This window comes from Bombus huntii, unplaced genomic scaffold, assembly GCF_024542735.1.
Source record: "Bombus huntii isolate Logan2020A unplaced genomic scaffold, iyBomHunt1.1 ctg00000060.1, whole genome shotgun sequence".
NCBI classification, from domain to species: domain Eukaryota; kingdom Metazoa; phylum Arthropoda; class Insecta; order Hymenoptera; family Apidae; genus Bombus; species Bombus huntii.
Genome location: NW_026099321.1, coordinates 9,241 through 28,720, shown reverse-complemented (window position 1 = coordinate 28,720; position 19,480 = coordinate 9,241). Strand labels below are relative to the sequence as shown.

The 19,480-nt window shown below is 37.3% G+C and overlaps 1 protein-coding gene and 1 long non-coding RNA gene across 3 annotated transcripts; one reads left to right on the top strand and one right to left on the bottom strand.

Annotated features, from left to right (window-relative positions):
* Nucleotides 1-288: 288 nt before the first annotated feature.
* LOC126875927 (uncharacterized) lies at nt 289-18,796 on the top strand. Of its 2 annotated transcripts, none has more exons than XM_050638846.1 (2): nt 289-773; nt 16,569-18,796. In XM_050638846.1, exon 2 carries the CDS (start codon nt 16,932-16,934, stop codon nt 17,691-17,693), a length of 762 nt encoding a protein of 253 aa, XP_050494803.1. In that variant the 5' UTR covers nt 289-773; nt 16,569-16,931; the 3' UTR covers nt 17,694-18,796. The 2 variants fall into 2 exon arrangements, with proteins under 2 accessions (XP_050494803.1, XP_050494802.1); XM_050638845.1 differs by lacking the exon at nt 289-773 and adding an exon at nt 11,447-12,005.
* Nucleotides 780-2,291, bottom strand: LOC126875957 (uncharacterized). The gene is made up of 3 exons (XR_007693812.1): nt 2,256-2,291; nt 894-1,009; nt 780-816 (listed from the first exon to the last, which is right to left on the bottom strand). It is a non-coding gene; the product is annotated as an uncharacterized LOC126875957 (long non-coding RNA).
* Nucleotides 18,797-19,480: the final 684 nt, after the last annotated feature.

Here is a 19,480-nt window from a genome sequence, read left to right as displayed (position 1 = left end):
AAATCAACTTTGAATCTTATCTCGTTATAACGGATCTCACTGTAGATCGTTGTCTCGATGGAAAAATTAAGAAAAAAATTTTTATTCTATATTTTCGACTTCTTTCACCCCCTTTCCGCTTGTACCATCAGTTACCATCCACATCCATTCCATATACATCCTGTCCATAAAATTATGAAATACCTACATTTTTCAATTATGTTCAAAATTCTACAGACCTCCCCCTTCCCCGAAATCTCATTTTGCGCTTTCGTCAATCATAAAAGTTTATTTGCGAAAATAAGCAGCCCAAGAAGAACAATTTGCGTCAGTCTAAAATTACCATCACGCATCAAGGAACGTACCTGACGTCAACAAACCTGAAGTCCCTCCCATATTTAACTCTACTAAGCCAACCACGGGAGTTCCGCGTTCAAAATACCAATCGTTCGTTTATTTGCATGAGAAAAGATTTGTCGGTGGCTGGGGAGGAAACGAGCCGAAGCGCGGATAGGTGAATGTCGGAAGAGAAGGGGAAAACCTTCCGAGTCCTGAAACAATTTTCGTTTCGAACAGCTCGTCCTGCTGGTGGGGAGGGTTGCATAAATATTCGAGGTTGCGCATCGTGCTCGACATAGCTGGAAACTGCTGGCAAGCGAACAAGTGGTGGAGAAGGAGCACCAGGACCTTAGTTTCGCCACAGCTCAGTACCAGTTGCGCTCCATACGAGTGTTCATCCAACCTGCTCGAAAGGGTGGAATTCCAACGTGAAGACATTGAGTTCGGTGACATCGGTGAGTTTAAATCCACTATATCTTCTATGAAATCATCGTGACGCTAAATGTAGTTACAAGAAATAATTCTAATTTATTTCTGTGTGTAATTTCTTTTCTTCATTTCGCGTGGTTTCTTACTTGGTCAAAAAGGTGAGGAACTTTTATGCGAGGATACTGTTGATAAATTTGCATCGTCCATCCTTTATTGAATTTATACGCAAGACCATCGACGTTGAGTTTCGCTCGATCATTGTCTATCGAATAATTATAAAATTTATTCTGATTTTTGTGCGTCTTCGGTCCTTTCCTTAGCTTTGTCCGATTCTTTTTTATTTGATCTGATTGATTGTAGCAATTTAAATACGAGGAGACTGCTGGTCAGTTCGAATCGATTATTTTCTGTGCAGTAATCGTAGCAAAATGAATATATTCTAATTTATACGTGTCCTTTGTCCCACTTTGTGCCCGCTCTTTTTCCCCTACTTTCTACTGTTTCGAGGCATGAATGAATCCTCTGAACTTGTTGCTCTGGCAGTGAATGAAAAGTGAAGTTTAGGATTGGAAAGTGAAATGAAAGTTTCAATTCCTCGCTTGTGTTTCACTTGTGGAAAGAATCTTCATCAGAAGTTTGACATTTTTGATAGACGCAAGTGTTTGTGCTTACATTTAGATTTTAGAAAGAATTTTGAATTGTATATGTCGATTACGTATATTGGTCATTTAAAAAAATCATAAACACTGTTCAAACTTCTAAGGTACAATGAGAAAAATACAATGTTCATCATTTTATCTTTCCCATGCATTACTGTACTATTACTTAGTGCTGGAAGTTATAAATACCTCTTGTCGTAACTTATCAAAATGTTCTGCTCAATGATATAGTCCCATTCATCCCCTGTCATTCCCACCCACCATTTACATCTCATAACATAATAATAAAACAGTACTTGACATGATTAATAACATATTAAAAGCATCACTTAGAAGAGATGAATTATTTCATAATATAAACTTTCATGTTTATTAATCCCTTAATGTTTTTGTATTCTAATACTTTTGTATATCGCTTATGCTGTAGGTTGAATATGCAAATTAATATTTTTATAGATATAATTTAAATAATACTCGATAATAGCACTGGATAATATTATATCGAGTACTATTCCTCGAATATTTTACACGTTTTTCCATATTACATAATGGAACATAATTTTTGTCTAAATTACGATGCTTCTAATTAAATTTAAATATAAACGAAAGATTGCTTTCCTTCAAAGTTATTGAAATTCGTAAGAAAAGCGAAAGACAAAACAGAATCGATGTATCGATTAATTCCTTAAAAATTTTTACTCGATAACTGGCCCTTAACATTTCACGAACTATACGCGTTTTAATATTCATGGTTACAAGAAAGTAAGAAGAAAGAAGCCGAAATAGGTCGACGCGTGTTAGCGGCATATTTTTTATTCATGTACCCACTTCAAAGTCGTCTATACGTACCTCACCGACCTAATACGAACAGCTCTCTTTTCGGTCTCCTCCTTTTTATTTCTCTCGCATTTTTCTTCTTCCATTTCCTCCTGCCCCCCCCTCTCTCTCTCGTTCGTTCCTTTGGCCTGGATATTTTTCGCGTGGTTCGAGCAACGATGAATTTCCGTGCCGCGAAATTGATGACACGAGGGATAATGAAAATTTATCGAGTATAATAGCCGACGTTCTGATCAAAGACCAAGCCAATCCGTGCCGAAAAAAAAAAAAAAATTTTTGGATACCGTCAATGAAGCTGTATTATATTTACATATAAACTATATTATATATGGGACGCAGGTGTTCTATATTAAACATAGCTAAATATAGGTAAATGCAATTAAATAGAGTTAAATATACCGTAATGAAATATATTTAGTTTATGAAACTTTTCCTAAATTAAATGAGAAAATTATTCGCATAGCTGGAAATTCGTATAGTATCTATAATAAAAATTTATAAAATAACAAGACAGCTCAGAGGACTTTTCAATATTTTTTATTTCGATATATATACTGCATTTCCATTAATCTTCGTTTCAGATATTTTTAAAAGGTACTTATTAATATCACTTCTAGTCATTTTTTAACATTATTCGATAAAGTTACATTAACAAAATCGTGTTTTTCAATTATACCATTTACTACTCTTTATCTTCATGATTATAATTGATTATACAAATATCCCATATATCGTAATGAAGCAATTGTGTATAGTTGTAGCATTGTAAAGTTATGACTCTGAGACAACAAAATCGTAAAAATTCTTAAAAAAAATTGGCTGACAGAATATCCTACCAAGTATTATTTTCAGCGAAGCAACAGGTTTTGTCAAACGTATAACCTTTATAAATTTCTGACGTAAAGTATTTCAAATCTATCTTCTCCAAAAAGAAGAACGTCGTAGGATAAAATTGTACATTTTAAAATGTACATTGTAAAATTATACATTTTCGATTTATTTCTTCACGTAGAAAATTTTACCTTATCCTTTATAGTACGATTAATGAGACACATTAAATATTTGAATGCTACGAAACTCGTAAGAACCAGTTGTACTATACTTTAACCAGTTACACATACTAAACGGTATCAAGTAACTTATCGATCAGTATCGCTTTCCTTTAATATGAAAGAACGAAATAAACGTAGAACAGAATTTTTACGAACAGAGAAAGTATTAGGTTGTCCGGAAAGTGTCTTTCTTTCGCAAGCGTGTCTTTTACAACGATGCACCTTCGTACAAACGTAAAACCAAGTCTGTGAAATTTATCTCAACAGAACAAATTGGATCGTACGTAATTCGACAAAATAATATAAAACAAAAAAACGTTGTGCGTCTATTATTTCCTCATAAAACGAAAGAAACTTCTTGGACAAGCTAATAGTTTTCGAAAGATTTACGACTTGTCTATGGAAGACGAGGGATTGAAAGAACGCCGAAGAATGAGGTTCAATGGATGAACCAGCAGGAAGTTCTCGAAGCAGCCGCGAATCGCGAGTATCCCCTCGAAAAGAGATGAAAGTGAATCGAAACTGTAAGACTGTTACGACTTTTCCTCTCCGATATTCGTAAATTGAATCACGGTCAACTCAGCTTGAAAGAGAAGTTCGATTAAAAACTTCTATTGTAAAATTCCTTAGTCACTCAGGCAGATCCATGCGATTAACTCTTAATTAGTATTCTTGATACAGCAATAGTTACTCAATTTTAGAGTTTCAATAATATACGTTGATTTGTATTTCGTACTTTACGTAATAAGTATCATTGATATTATTTACGGCATAACACTAAATAATAATTTAAATTTCAATATTGAAATTCTGTAATCATATATTAAAATATTGAAATTGTATACTGAAAGTATTTCATTCTGTTAGCTTAATTTGCTCAGGAGCCACGCTGATCACCTTCATAAATTCAAGCACAGAGAAAAATAACAGAAAACAATTACAAACGCTTTTGAAAATTTACCTTGGAGCCTGTGACTTTTTACAATTCTTTGCGATAGATAATTGCAAATTTGGAAAAATAGATCGTTCGTTTTTTAGCATGCTGAATATTAATTATATACTTAAATAATTAAATCGAGGAATTTTATATTAATTTTATATTTTTCACAAGGCTGATCAGTTTCTCGTGTGAAAATCTCAATGAAAAGAATTCATATGCTATTGTTAAATTAATCCTCGTCTTAAATCCTCGTTACTGATCTAATTTATACAAAATAAGGTTACACACTTGCAACAATAAAGAAGCTATAGAACGGCGAAGATATCCTCAAAGAAGGAGAGAAGAATCAATTATACGAGCCATTATTCGCCACTTACCTAATCTTAAATCTAACTGCAATTGTCCTTTGTTAATTTTATGATTTCCATTACGCGAATCGAGTTGAGTGTAAAAATTCTGTTTTACGACTAAACCATATTTACGACTAAACGAATCCTTACTCAACATATATATAAACATAAACATATATATAAACATTATAATGCAGAGATTGGAACACAATTCAATTTCGTGGACAGCATGTGTTCGTGATCAATCGACGCGTCAGATAATTTATTATTGAATAAACTGGCCGGTGGCGTCTGCGTTTCATGATTGGCAAGTCGATAACGATACAACCGATAGGTAACCGAAATAAATGTTCTACATCTGCGAAGTAAACGTTGTTCTACTAAGCTTTCGACGAGTGAATATTTCTCTTCTTTCTTTCCATCGATAAATCGCGTATCTCTTAGTAACATTCAACTAAATTTTACAAATTTCACCATAGGCAGAGTAATTCTATAGCCGAAAGATAGAAAAAAAGAAAAAAATGGAACAGCGAAAGAACCAAGTCAATTTCCCTCTTTCATCCAGTTTCAGAGCGAAATACGACATATATGATATTTTCATGCTTCAATTTACGATCAAAGGATATTCAGAGTCGCAACTTTTTATCGAATCGAAACTCCCAAGCTGCATGTTTCACGCAGAGGAAATGGGAGAAAGAGTTACATAAACACTGATAAGTGAGCCAGTGAGAAGTTAAATTGATCGATTCCATTTTTAAACAAGTTTTTTCGTTCTAAGATCCGATCGACTAAATCGCTACACTCACTGCTGATATTTATTTAAATTTATGTTTTTATAGAGCGCGACGAAGGAGAAGAACCTAGACAGAAATTTATTTTACTTACTGAACTATTAATAGCTGCTAGACTTTGCATATTTGTACACTTTCGCGCGTATTTTTACATCTTTCAATTTACCGTAAAACCTTATTCACATTGAACTCTTCAGAAACCAAACGATTAATCTCAATAGAGTCAACCTTCTTTACAAACAAGGTATTTCTATATTGCAACTATTTTGAAACATATACATGTATGAAATATAAACATATTTTTCATCCTAATTCCGGACACTCTTTTCACATGGATTTCGTCAAAATTATGCGGCCTTGCGATTAAAAGAAATTTTCTCGAGAAGTGTCGCGATTAGGCAACTTATTGGTATTAACAGATTATTAACAGAAAGACAAAATAAACTCCGTTACACAAATCGGATGATCAAGTTTTCGGAGGAGAAAGAGAAAGAGACAGAGAGGGGGGAGAGAGAGAGAGAGAGAGAGAAACAAGATTTATTGAAGGGAGGATGAGGGAACGGAAACACTTTGAGGAAACACTTTGAGCTCTATGCTTCGACCTGTCCAGCCGCCAATCGAATTAGCGTGCCATCCAGCATTGATTTTGCGTCCATATCGTGGAACCATGCCGTATTTATTGTTTACCAGGTTTCCTGTGTCCTATGAATTTCAGTTTTTCCGCAAGATGCCGCAAGATGCAGCTCGTTTTCCTTAGACTCCGATGTGAAATCGCGCGAAAAAGTAAGAATGAAGGCGTTTCCATTGGATCGCGATTGCACTTTATCGTATTAATTAACTCGACATTACAGCGTAGTCCTAGAAAATCGTATTAATCGAGGTAATCCGATGCAATTGATTCACGGCCAGCGTACTGCTGCGCATCACGCGAGTCGTTGTCTCAATTATTGAATTGCTCGTTGCGAAGTATTGTAGCGGAACCTCGGAAACGAAATTAACGATGTAATTGGGGACAGGATGCATTGTAACGATGGAAAATATTTTAGTTATAACAGCTAATTCGAAGGTTGAAAAATATCGATCGAACTGTTTGCTGGTGTTCGCCCAAGGATTCGAACATGTAGGGGTATAGTGGTTGAACAATTAGATCTGGTCATATCTGTTAATTTTTCTGTCGTTATTGTATAATTCATTGTATTCTTTGGTTTACTATATACACGTATCCCGTTTGATAAATTATATTTCTAATTTTCGTTAATAATATTAATACTTTGCATTCGAAGGTTTCATTTATTCATATTACCAGATACTCCAAGTAATTTCAGTAGAAAGAACGTGTTTTCGTATAATTGGTTAAATATATGCGTAGAATGAAGAGTCATAGCCGCATCACTCATCACCTACTCACTCACTCACTATCATCGCGCAGTGCGATACGATTTTGCTTGGTAGTGTAATATATCTTCGGCCAATACGTCGGTTTATTTTTCTGATTGTATCTTACCTGTTCGTTGCAAGAATACGTGAGATAATTATGATTTGACAGGTTAAGGACAAATTTTTAATTTATTGATTTATTAAATTTTTAATTTATTAATTATTTAATTTATTTGATATTATTAGCGGAGCCCTCGATTGCGAAGGGTTATAGTAGCGTCGAATAAAATTGAAATTGTTAATAGATCATTTTCTGATATTATATTTCAATGGATCTTCGTGGAAATTGGAATAATGTCTGATTCTATTATTTATCTTAGAAAACTTGAAAAACTAATTAATTATTCGTATCGAATTAGTAATATTCGTTTGTTTGTAAAATGTACTTGTCAAGATAGTATTATATAAAAATGCTGAATCTCGACAGGTTAATTTCTCATGTGAGTTTTCACGAAGCTTGAAAAAATAGAATTTGTAATTAGTGTTATTTGCAACAGACATTTATTTTCCCTGAAACCTATGTAGGTCACAAATATTCCTAGTAGCAATGCGTGTGAACTACATTCGCTTCTCTATGTACGTACATATGTACTCTCAAAATTTCATTAAAATCGTTCTTACGTTATTTTAAAATCCATTCTAAAATCGATTCTATGGTGACAACCAACGGTGTAACTTTATAATTCGACGAAATTTTCCAATGCATTTCAAACAGACAAATTTTTACAATCCCAATATAGAGAAGGTATAAAAATAAAATAGTTATTTTTCTTGCTCGGTTCTAGATGAGAACAATAAAAGTTGCGTGGACAGTGATTAAATTGCTTTAAGGAAAAACCTCCTATTTTTTGTTTTATATATTGACTTTTTGTTGCAATATTTTCCAAGAGCTTCGACTGGCATCGAGTCGTATAAAATCGCAGAAAAAGGCGCTAGTATTCTTTATAGTTGCATAGCTTCCATCATCGCCTGGGTAATAGGCCTCGCTTCGTCTTTGACGCGACAATCTCGTTACCAAGACTTCGATCTTCGAGTTGCTTAATGCGATATCGACATCAGAACGATGCCTCGACGAGCAATTCATCAAAAAAGTTTTTTAAATTTTATTCGTGTAATCTCGAAAGTGACTCGATATTGACCGAGAATAATACGATGTTTCATTTATTTGTCGAAGCTTGGGTGAAAATTTTCCGCCGACAGATTTTTGATTGCAACCAACGACATTTGAAATTACTGACACGAAAAATAGAAATTTATTGTCATAACTAGCAACGTTGTAAATTGTTCGTATTTGCTTTGATACGAAGATGAATTGGAAATTATTAAAATTTAACAATTTAATAGCATTTACAATTATTCGTATTATCTCATTTAATTATATCATAATTGACAATACAGAAGTGTCACTGTTTCTGTATACCTAAATATATTATGTAGTATCGTTTGTTTTTTTACAATAACTGTGCAATTCCATCGTATTGATGCCTTTTCTACTGTAATTCTACTCCTAACTAATTACATTGAATCAACGTCAGTCATTCGCATAATAACAATTCTATTCCCTGATATTCCCAACCCGAAAGCAAATATCCTCTTCCAAATTGTTGCGTATGTATAACCATCCGATTTCTATAGTGATATATTAGCCGTACTGTATTATGTGGATTCTTCGTTGTACGAACGTAAGTAGTCAAGTGAAATTTGTGATGTTCCTTGATCTATGTACGTTACGATCAGTTTGCAACAGGCAGTTTTCCCGAGTCGTTGCACGTTCAGCAAGAAATTAATCAGCAGTGAAGAAAAATATAAAGTTCCCCTGTATTTCTAACTTTGTACTCTGTAATGTCACGGTTTCTAATCTTTCATCCATAGTTCACACTTTAAGAAAAATTAATCAATTACATTAATTACGTTGCTTAAAATCATCGAATTTATCTAGTCGGTTAAGCGTGTAAAATCGACGAACGGAAGATTATTCAATGAGAAAACTCGACATTACCAAAATGAACGTTTGCCCATGTTGAAGTAGCATTTAAAAGATGAACGCGATACTCAGCGTCGAGTCGAAAACGTTTCGAGTTCGAGTTTCTATTCGCCTCCATATGAACCCATTGAATAATCGATACGAGTTGCTCGTTACACGGTAATTCCTTGCTTTCAAATTTGAAAGCCACCCCCATAGGCCCTGTTAATCGGTCAGACTAGCGCAGAGACGCGTTTCATTTGCTATAATTCGATCATCGGACGGTTTAGTTATCGTCGAATTTTGACGCTGCTTACCAGCAGATTAATCTCTAGCAAACAATTGATAGGCGTCACAAACAGACCAGTTGCTTCGTAGTTAGCGAGTCTCTGGACGTTCAGAATATGAGGATCCAGCTGATCCACCATTACAATTAATCGGATTAATTCTCACTCCCTCTCGCCAAGGGATATATGTAATTGATTTTCTGAATCAGGGATGGCTATTCCGATAATATACAGTAAATATAAAATATAGCGAAAATACATAGTAAATCGAATTTTTCCTTTTCATTTCTTAACTTTATCTGTTCTCAAGATACATAGCTTTTGCAGTTTTCCGTAATGGGACAGAAAGCGGAACGTCTTTAGGCTACCATCTTTTTCTTTTTACAATTTAAATTCGTTTCTTCAATGTCCGTTAGAACATTTTCCAGCCAATATTTTCTAAAATTTCACACGTATCCTTCCTTCGCTATAAGACGCGAGATACACGTGTACTTCAGCATCGACGTGTCTTCAACTCATCGACGCCTCTTTCTCGGCGTTTCCCATAGTCCGTTTTCCATTCTGTCCGCGTTTCAACCCCCGACCACATTTTCTGTGCAACGTGTACACACATCCAAATATGGGTTGACTGCGACACGGGAAAACTCAGCGTTAGAAACGAACGAAGAAACGCCTAACCATCGTGAAAGCGATGTGAACGCGGAAATCGGACGAGGCGAAGTTAATTTCGACTATCAGCCAGCTTTGGGCAATGAATCTCGACGATTTCCGCGAGCATATTGGACTTATCTGCTCCAGCACGCCTTACAATCACGATAACACCTTCTGTTGCACGCACGTGAACACGCAACCCCCTCGTTACCCTCGAAACGAGCGGTCAGAGATCCGTGAACAAGATTGAAATTCGTTGCGGTTACGGAAGCCGTTTACGAGCCTATGGATTACGAGGGTCGTTTCGAAGAATGCAGTGAGCGATCCCATGGAGCGTAATTCTTAGCCCATTAACGGGCAACGTTGCGTTAGCGAATTTCATCTGTCACCTTTTCCCCAATGAATTTGCGTTATCGAATTCTATTTGTTAACATTATCACCACGACAAGCAATTCCAAGGATGAGCTTCGCGTTTACCTCGTCTCTACTTTTTCTATCTGGATTCTACAATTTCATGAGTTTCAAAGGATGTGGATAAAACGGCATTATGAGAAACTGTTGGTTGATTCTTCATGGGTTAACGTAGTTTTGAAGAAATTCTTCCAGGAACCGGGAAGAATATTAAACATTGAAATCGGATACAGTACCAATTCTGAGAACTTTGAAAATGACACGGTACCACAATGTCGCTATAGAGACCAATATAATGTTACTCTAGAGGCTTTCACTGCTCGAATTGTCACAATTATTTTTTATACTTCCGATCCTTGATCATGCCAAAGCGTTATTTTTAAAAAATAAAATATATAATAGAAGTGTGTATAGAACTGTTGAAAGGGTCCGTGTAACAGACTTTCGTCGATGATCTATACAACTAAAATTCTTAATATTAAATTCAATTCGTAGAATATTCAAATCTATCTATAGTTTGATCGAATCTTCGATTATAAATCGACGTAAAATTTTTGGATACTACAAGCGTAGCCATCGTTCAGTATCTCGTAAACGTCTGATGAAGAAGTACATGTTACAAGGCTTATACGTCAAATCTATAGAACACCTGAATATAACTGACTTCCCAATATTTCAATATTCCAGGTCCCATAGCTATATCGGATGTCGATTAATACGAAACATGAGAAGTCAATCAATCGATATGTTCAATGGCACGTAATCTTGATAAAAGCTGTACAAACTTGCAGTCCTTTCCTTGTTTATAACGGGAAATTGAATACTTTGTAATTAAATTGTAGAAACAGAAGCAATAAAATGTTGCGTGGCCTGTCGCAATAACGTAACGAATCGATATAATGGTTGCCACAGATTAATTAATTAATATCAATCCCGCGATCCTCCATCGCAGCTGTCTTTATTTCCGCGTAGTTTGTATCGAATTCGTCGCGTTTCATCGTGAGAAATCTTCAGCCGTTCCAAAAGTCTCGTAAAGATTAATCCTTCATAATTGAAGAGCGGAAGTAGATAAAGTTGCCAGTATCGAAACTAAAGTTTTCTGGGAAACGACTGTTTATGAGAAATTGTTTGTTTATGGGAATGTTATTTATTAGAAAAATATAACGATACTTATTTATTACGCATATTATAATACTTTATATAATTTTACGATATCTCTATTCTATCGTTTCAAAGATCTGTTAATTAACGATAAAAAAAATATCTTCTTTATATCTTAAGAGAAGATATGTAAGTCCATTATGTAGTTTGCTTCAGAAGGTCAGTAGAGATTTTCTTATCTGATGGGATAATTGAGGCAGATTTATCTACGCACATGTTCAAGCACGATGGAGGGAGTTTGCTGGCACATGGTGCACACAGTCTAATTTAGGGAACTAATCGTATAACATACATCATACACAACCTATATCACGTATGAAACGTTAAAAACTGTACAAATTATTATGATTACACTTCCCTTCATATTTAGTGATATTAACCTTCATACAAACAACCTCTTCAAGGAAAAACAAAATTCTTTTTCGAAAATGGCACTTCCAATTCTTCTTATTCTCACTATTTAATTGCTAGCCGTATCAAGTAACAACGAAAAAAATAATAATATCTAATCGTTAAGCAGGGCCATATTTTTGGGGATACAATTAAAAAAGTAAATCGTCGGTGGAATATTGTTTCACCTATCAAGAATTTTGGAAGATATAATTAGAAAGGTACAACCTGGGTAGAAAATTGTACTCCTTATCGAGCATTTTTGAAAATATAATTGAGAAAGTGGAATCTGGATAGAAAATTGTTTTACCTACGAAGCATTATAAAAAGTAAGTTTAATAAAACTATACCTTGGATAGTTCATATATTTTTTCATATCATACGCATTCGTTAAAATTTTACACTCCCAAACATCCTGCTATACTTGCATAAAAAAGCGCAGTCTAGTAATATCCCCCTCACTGCTCCTCGCATTTTCTTTCTAATCATCTCTCGTTCGCTTTTCCTGATATTATTCTCAGCGTAAGTTCAGAGTGGCGGTTTTTAAACTCAGGAACGCGCGGCTGTTCGTTAAATGAAATATCAAACGTAAGAATTGCCGCAGTCTTAACGCGAGATAATTCATTTCGTGGCAAAGAGCGCGCGTCGTTGAATATTAATTCATATCTCATATAAGTTGCGAATAAAAAAAGCAGATAAAAGAGGACAAAAATCCGATAATTACCGCAAATCTTTACGCAATTTCAAGAAATACAAAAGAAATTTGTTTGTAAGCATGCTACTAAGTATTATTAGAAGTACTGTACTTTCGATATTTTACATATTCATGCATATTTTCTACATTTTTCTGTATTTTTGTATCCTTAAACTTTCCGTAAACGCGTAAACGTCTGCGCTCTGACAATGACAAGGAAGATTCTACTGATAAAAATAAAGCATCGAATTTCACCGAGCTCTTAGAAATGTAATTCTCAGATCACATAAATTAAAAAGATATATATATATATATATATGTGTGTGTTGTCATGTATATATGTATGTGTGTATATATATATGTATATATATGTATATGTATATATATATATATATATATATATATATATATATATATATATATATATATATATATATATATATACATACGTAGCCACAAATCAATTTGGATCACGACAGATAAAATAGGTAGCAATAATGTCTCCACGAACATTATCATAATTTATTGGAATTTACATAAAAGCCAAAGAATGCTATTGTTTCAATGACACGGCGTTTTGTCGAGTTAGATAAATATGAATTGTGTGTTTGAACAAGTGTTCGGTCGTGTTTCACGCGACGAAAAAGGAAATCACAAGACAAGGTGTCGCCTCGTTGGAAGCAACAAATCGCAATACGAGAGTGGAAATTGGGTGATACCGGGAGGATTACGAGGGATGAGAAATCTGTCGAGAGCGTGAAAGGCTCGCAGTCACCGGGTTTCTCCAGTTCTGTCGCTTTTAACGCCGAGTTCTTCCGCTTCGAGGATAGAAGCTGCGAAATATCGAGGCCATTGTCCAAAGATTTTCAAGAATATCCGATGCAACGTCTTGAAATTTACGAGAGCAAGTCTGATAAATTCTTATCTCTGGTCCATTCGTGGCCAATTTTTTAATATCCTCGTAACTTGTAACGACAAATAAAAATATTGGTACAGGCCAATTTTTTTTTTTGGATAAAATCTTGTGTGAATTTACAAAAAATACGATTCTTCGTTTAAATTTTTTCCCTTATTGTCTTTACATATTTGGAGTTTAAACGCGTTATAAGTACGTTTTTTTTTTTTAACATGATTACGTAGAATTCTTATTCTGAATAAATTATTTGTTTCCGCTTCATAACTGTTTCTAAATTACAGTGCATTTAATCTTGAAATGCACAGTAACATTTTATACTTTTTACGTTCTAAGGAATGTTCAGGATCGGTTAAAAATTAAATTACAGTAATGGTAATACTCAATATTAATGTCAGACGTGGATACTTCACTGTTTTGTATAATAATTTGTTATCTTGGCATCGATCAAGGTATTTAATATACAAAGCGTACAGATTAATAAGAATTTTAATTAATCCTTCTTCTATAGTATTCACCGTTCTTTTCGAGCTCGTACCATTTCAAATAGACTTTCGAATAGATTTCAAAGATTTGTCTGTTCAAATAAAACGAGATCTTTTTTATTTCCCTATCAGTCGTCCCGTTACTGTTCCGTAGTTTCCAACAGATTGCAGATTCGTTTAAAAAACATTTGTAACGAAAAACAAACCCACTCGCAGAAATGTTATTCAATATCGCATATATAACTTTCATAGACATCCTCCTCTCATTGCTATCATTGTAAACAGATTGAAACTTCGTTTGCAAACACTCGCGATTAAAAAAAAAAAAGAAGAATTAATCTTAAACAATTTTATCTTGTGTTCCATTTATAATTTTCATAATTGTCTTCTCGACGTTGTATCATTTTAAATGGCTTTTTTCTATCCATCTATGTTGCAGCGAGATCAACGGTCCTAATTACTAAATTGCACGATGTGTTCATACAAATTCACTTTTTATGAACGCGATGAAACGGAATGAAACCTAAGTAGAGATTTGTTTTCTCATCAAGTGTAACGAGTTTTATACTTTGGATAGATTGCCTCGTTGTGAGAAGGTCTTAATCGTTTATAATTGCGATTAAGTAATTGCAATAAGTCATATTTTTAAGAAACGTTCTCACATGCTGTCACACACTCTAATTAGAAAAGGATCATGAAACATTCGGTTTATGATATTATTTGTTTGTAAATCTTCCTGCTTCCGGAAACTTTTTTAAATATGAAAATATTTATATACAAAATGAAATATTTTTTTCAATATCAACACTTCTTGCGTTTATGTTGTCCTAATCAGAATTATATTATTTCGTGTATCCTGTTGCTTTTTATATGATAGTCCTATCGTTGGCCGCGGATTCGTTATGAAGCCTGAGGCCCTCGTCACTAGTGTCACTATCGACAATAAAGGTACCCCACCCGCGACCGGACGATGGAGAACTCCAACACGGAATCGCAATCTCCCGCGAGCCCTGCCCGGGAGGGCGCCTCGAGCTCGGACTCGGAATGTGACTCGAGCTCGGCCTGCTCATGAGGGACCACCCCCTGAAAAACAGCGCACTGTATTCTGCCCTAAACCGTGCCCTAGGGGGTCCGGCAGCGTATTGGCTTACGCAGATAATGAACGGCGACGAGCTCACCTGGCCAGATTTTAAGGAACAATTCGCCGCGCACTTCGGTGGCCAAGAAGTAGCAGCCGCGTCGCTAATCAAGGTAGCCGAGGAACTACCGCGGGACGGCGAAACACCAGGAGCGTACGGAAATCGTATCATCACCCTCCTGGGGTCGAAGTGGCGAAATTCAACTAGGGAAGAGGTACTCGCCGCCACCGCCCTCCATCTGCTGGGCTCGCGCGATGAACGTTTTAAACGACTAGCACTCACGAGTGACATCACGTCGGTGAAACAATTCCAAAGAGAAATGAAGCCCTTCCTATACACGGAATGGCCAACGCCCCCGCCGTGGAGGTCATTAGCGAGCTCCGGAAACAAACGAGGCAGGTCACCCGCCCCCTGGACCAGATGTGGCCACTGCGGTATTTACGGACATCCGACATTCGAATGCCGCAAGAGGGCGAAGTGGGAACCGAAGAAGGACCCCCGACGCCCGGAGGAAAGCCGGCCGGTTGCACCACCAAAAGCGTTGTGCTTTCACTGCCACATGCCGGGACACATCGCGTCTCGCTGTCCATCGCGGCGAGAAGAAAAACATTGCCCCGAGGACGAGCGCCGGGTCGATGCCTGCGTGGTGGAAGCCCCGACGGGTAGACTAAGCCAGCAGGCCACACACGAGGATGTGTAAGTGTCAGAATGGCCGAGTCGGAGACGAAAGGACGCCGGGGCCCCTCTGGAACTTCAGGACAACACCCTAACCTTGCAACCTAGACCCTAATATAGCCATAACGAAACAATCGCAAGTCCATACCGATAGCAATCGTACGTCGATCGGAGGATCGTGTGTACTGAGACACTCGACCGGAGTCTTGTTTCGGTGGCGTCGTTGGGATGACGAGCAGTCTTGCTAGAGAGCTGATCGGTGAAGGAAGTCGAGTGCCTTACGAGCAGGGAGTGGTGCACGTGTGAGTTAGAGCAAGGGAACCTGTCCTCCCGTTGGTCACGGATTCGTTATCAAGCCTGAGGCCCTCGTCACTAGTGTAACTATCGACAATAAAGGTACCCCACGCGCGACCGGACGATGGAGAACTTCAACGTAGAACCGCTACCTCCCGCGAGCCCTCCCCGGGAGGGCGCCTCGAGCTCGGACTCGGAGATTCAGACTCGACATATATATTATTATATATATTATATATACTATTATATCTATATAATATATGTATTTATATCTATAAATATATGTATAAATATATCTATTTAAAAAAATAAAGTTGACCTTCATATATCGCCAATAATATCGCGTGCGTAAAAAGAAACTAATTACATTTAATTCTTTTTTTACATTTATTTATTTTTTATTATTATTTTTTTCACAACTAATTACATTTAATTATTACATTTACATACATTTAACTATTATTACATACATTTACATACATTTAATTATTATTTTTTTCATAATTATATCTCGTTTGAAATATTTTTCGACATAATTAATTGTTTCAAAAACATATATTCCAGCCTTCTAAATGATTTATTTTGCGTATCATACGAATTATTCCATTTATAAATAAATTGTTCTCTCTACACACAAACACGCACACAGTCTGTTAATTACACGAGTTAATTGTAACATTTTTCTTGATAAGTTGACAGAGCAAGGAAAATGAGCGACAAACATACCTACAAACTAATCTACTTCAATGCCCGTGGTCGTGCCGAACATATACGGTACATATTTGCATATACTGGCATCGAGTATACCGACGAGAGGATCCCCGAAGAACTCTGGCCTGAATACAAGGATTGTAAGCGTGAAGAATCGATTTTTACTTTCATCGTTCAACTCTCAGATATCTGCCATTTACTCAAACTTTTCTGTATATAAAACTTTCGTTTCACGTGCAGGCTAAACTTACTTAAAGTAAAATTTCATACGGAATAAAGTCGAACTTTTCATTAAGTTTTGCTTCCGTAATATCGTGTTTATCGAAAGTGTCATATTTCTCAGCATGAACCCAACTGACAAGAGTACCGCTAAACAAAACGAACTAATCGCTACCCTGATTGAACAATTTGAAAGCCTAACTCACGAGTTTAGAAGCTTTAGAAACAGCACCGATCAAAACATTAAAAACATAAAGGAATTTGCGGAAACTAGCGATAGAAATCGCTCTAAAGAAATACGCGATCTTGCAAAAACCATGGAAATAAAATACGACACCGAGACTGACCAGTCGCAAATAAACACCCATTTAGAAACCGCTGCTGATAACGTAACGGATGACGAAACTGACGGACCGAACACGTCACAAAGACCACGAGCCGCATCTAGCCGCGCCGCGATTAAACCAATAAACAACTACAACGAATATCGAGGGCTCGAGGCAGATAAGGCCATACGAACTGTCGAGACACTACGAGGTCGAGATGACGTAGGCGTTGAAGATTTCATCTTATCGATCCGCAAAGCAAGAGCTAGGTGCAAGGCAAGTGACAGAGAGCTATTATTAGATCTCATACTGATCGAAAAGATTACCGACAACGCGAAACGAAACATACGATATCTAAAAATCAACTCGTTCGAAGACTTATATTCATGCTTAAGACAACACGTATTAACACCAACAACTATTAGCAACTGTAGGGACAAATTAAAGAATTTAAAACAAGGGGCAACAGAAAGTGTACAATCTTTTAACTCCAGATTCCAACAACAGCTAAACGAATTAAATTATGCAGTCCAAAACGAAAACCGCACACCAACAGAATGACGCGTAGCTATAGATATTGAAGAACGCGAAGCATTTAAAACATATTTGCTCAACTTACGATACGAGATAGGACAGATGGTGGTATCTAGCGATCCAAAGAACCTGAACCTTGCCCAACAACTAGCAGCTGATAGAGAACAATGGTTACGAGAAGCAAATCGTGTCGCCAACCGCCCAAGGAATCAATCTCACAACACTACATTAGTATCCAAGCGAACTACTACCGATTCACAGCCACAAACTTCTGCTCAGCTACCTAGCCGACCATTAGACGACCGCATGAAACCGAAGTGTCCAAAGTGTTTACGAATTGGACACACAGCCGAAAAATGCTACTCTCGAAATTTTCCATTCGCCAGCCAAGGAAAGATTCCACCTCGAGTAAATCAAACAACGGAGAACCCAGAGGAAGCTTACATCGAGTTAACTGCACCACCACCGGAAGATTACTATCAATCGTACTGCAACGAAGAGACGGAGGAAGAGCCAGATTCCTCATCGATACCGGAGCAGGAATCAACCTTATAAAAGAAAAAGCCTCACTAAACGTCCAAACTTCTAACCCAAAAACCTTCCTAATGGGAAGTGACAAACATACCACTAACAAAATTTGCAATTTAACCATTGTTACGACCGTTCGCGGAGAGACGCGGTCGCGAGGAAAACGCGTCAGCGAGAGGCGTAAATTCTCGCTACGATTCGGTGAATCGACGCCGCGAAGTAGTCGTTTCCCTGTTTCGGTTAAGATAACAGAGGTGGTTGAATGAATATGACACAGTATAGTAAGTTATATTTCACCGTTTATTCCACAACTTATAACGAAGGCAGTTACACTGGTGCGTATGTACGAGATGAATGAGTGACTGATCTGCGGGTGTGTCTACCCGCTCGAAGGATGTTGACCGTTCGAAGGATGTAAAATCAGTACCGTCTTGGGAGACGATGATGTGTCGGAGGAAAGCTAAGGATGGGTGTGTCTAGCGCACGGGACCATCGGATTTGTTGGTGCCGATGTTATTTAGGAGAGTGAGGGAATAGGCTTCGTTTCTAATTGGTTAAACGAAGGGTCTCAACCGCCCTCGAGAGAAAGTGGTTAGTGGGAGGACAGTTGCGGCGTACGTGCGAAAAACCAACTTTCCTTAGTTAAGCCGTGGTAGACAATAGTCTCGAGAAATTCCTCGGAAACAGATGTTTGTTTGAAGGACCTTAGCAGGCAAGTGACTCGGGTTTATGACGGATGCTTAAGGCTATTGAGGGTACGCCGTACGGAAGAGCGGACATCTGGTGTCCGTCTGGCCCGCGGTGTGTGACCTGGGCCAGGCAGAGAGTCGCCTGGCGTAACATCCTCCCCCCGTTGAGAGGGTACCGATCAAAATTTCATTAAAGGTGGAGTTAATTGGAGCAGCCGCCCGACTCCTTGTTGATTGCTGATTGTCCTTATTCTGCTTGATCGGGTTGGCTCGTTGGTAGGACGAGCTGTGTGGCACGTCGTTCCAAGATGCTCGTTGCCGTATGACTTGTGGTAGTCTGGATGAGGCCGTTGTCGCCAGGGTGACTTCGAAGATACGGTCGAAAGTCCGGTGCGTTGAGGATATGTTGTCTTCCTTGCGTTCTGGATCGCCGTGGTCATCTGCATTGCCTGGCGATTTTCTATTGCGGTTCGCGAACCAGGAAGTGTCGTGAAACAGCTCGGCCCATGAAGTATTGTGAGACACCTCGTCCCAGGAGGTGTCGTTGTACAGCTCGCCGATTTCACAAAGGCACGTGAAATCCGTGTGTGGTTGCAC